At 61.1% G+C, this 350-nt stretch overlaps 1 protein-coding gene across 1 annotated transcript in view; it reads right to left on the bottom strand.

The window, feature by feature from the left end:
* Nucleotides 1-343, bottom strand: part of DHODH (dihydroorotate dehydrogenase (quinone)) — a gene marked incomplete at its 3' end in the record, with an annotated part of 2,150 nt that extends 1,807 nt beyond the window's left edge. Inside the window, exon 1 of the mRNA XM_009876480.1 lies at nt 304-343. Coding sequence (XP_009874782.1) covers nt 304-343 — 40 coding nt within the window. The remainder of the gene's footprint in view (nt 1-303) is intronic.
* Between the last annotated feature and the right edge of the window lie 7 nt (nt 344-350).

Raw genomic sequence — 350 nt, 5'->3', positions numbered from 1 at the left:
GGCAGAAACTGCTCAGCAGAGGCCCTGTTGGCTTTGGCCAGTCCCAGCAGACATGTCCTGCTCAGGGCGGCAAGTAAAGCCTCTGTCACTGAGCAAATAGCAGGAGAAAGGTGCCTGGTCACAGTCCCACGGGGGCGCGGCTACACCCCCCCGACCATTACTGCGAGTGCACCTCGCTCTGGCCAGGGCCCTCCCAATGCTTGGACACTGGTGTCACACACTTTTCCTGGCCTACAGCTACCTGGGAGACCCCCAAACCCACCCTGCAGACCCCAAGAGCAAAGGCTTATAAGCTTGTCTCACCACTAGTGAGCCTGAGCTGCGTCTCCTGGCGGGGCCGCATGCCTGGG

This window comes from Apaloderma vittatum, unplaced genomic scaffold (assembly GCF_000703405.1).
Source record: "Apaloderma vittatum isolate BGI_N311 unplaced genomic scaffold, ASM70340v1 scaffold29799, whole genome shotgun sequence".
Lineage (NCBI taxonomy): Eukaryota > Metazoa > Chordata > Aves > Trogoniformes > Trogonidae > Apaloderma > Apaloderma vittatum.
This window is presented reverse-complemented; position numbering and strand designations above follow the sequence as displayed.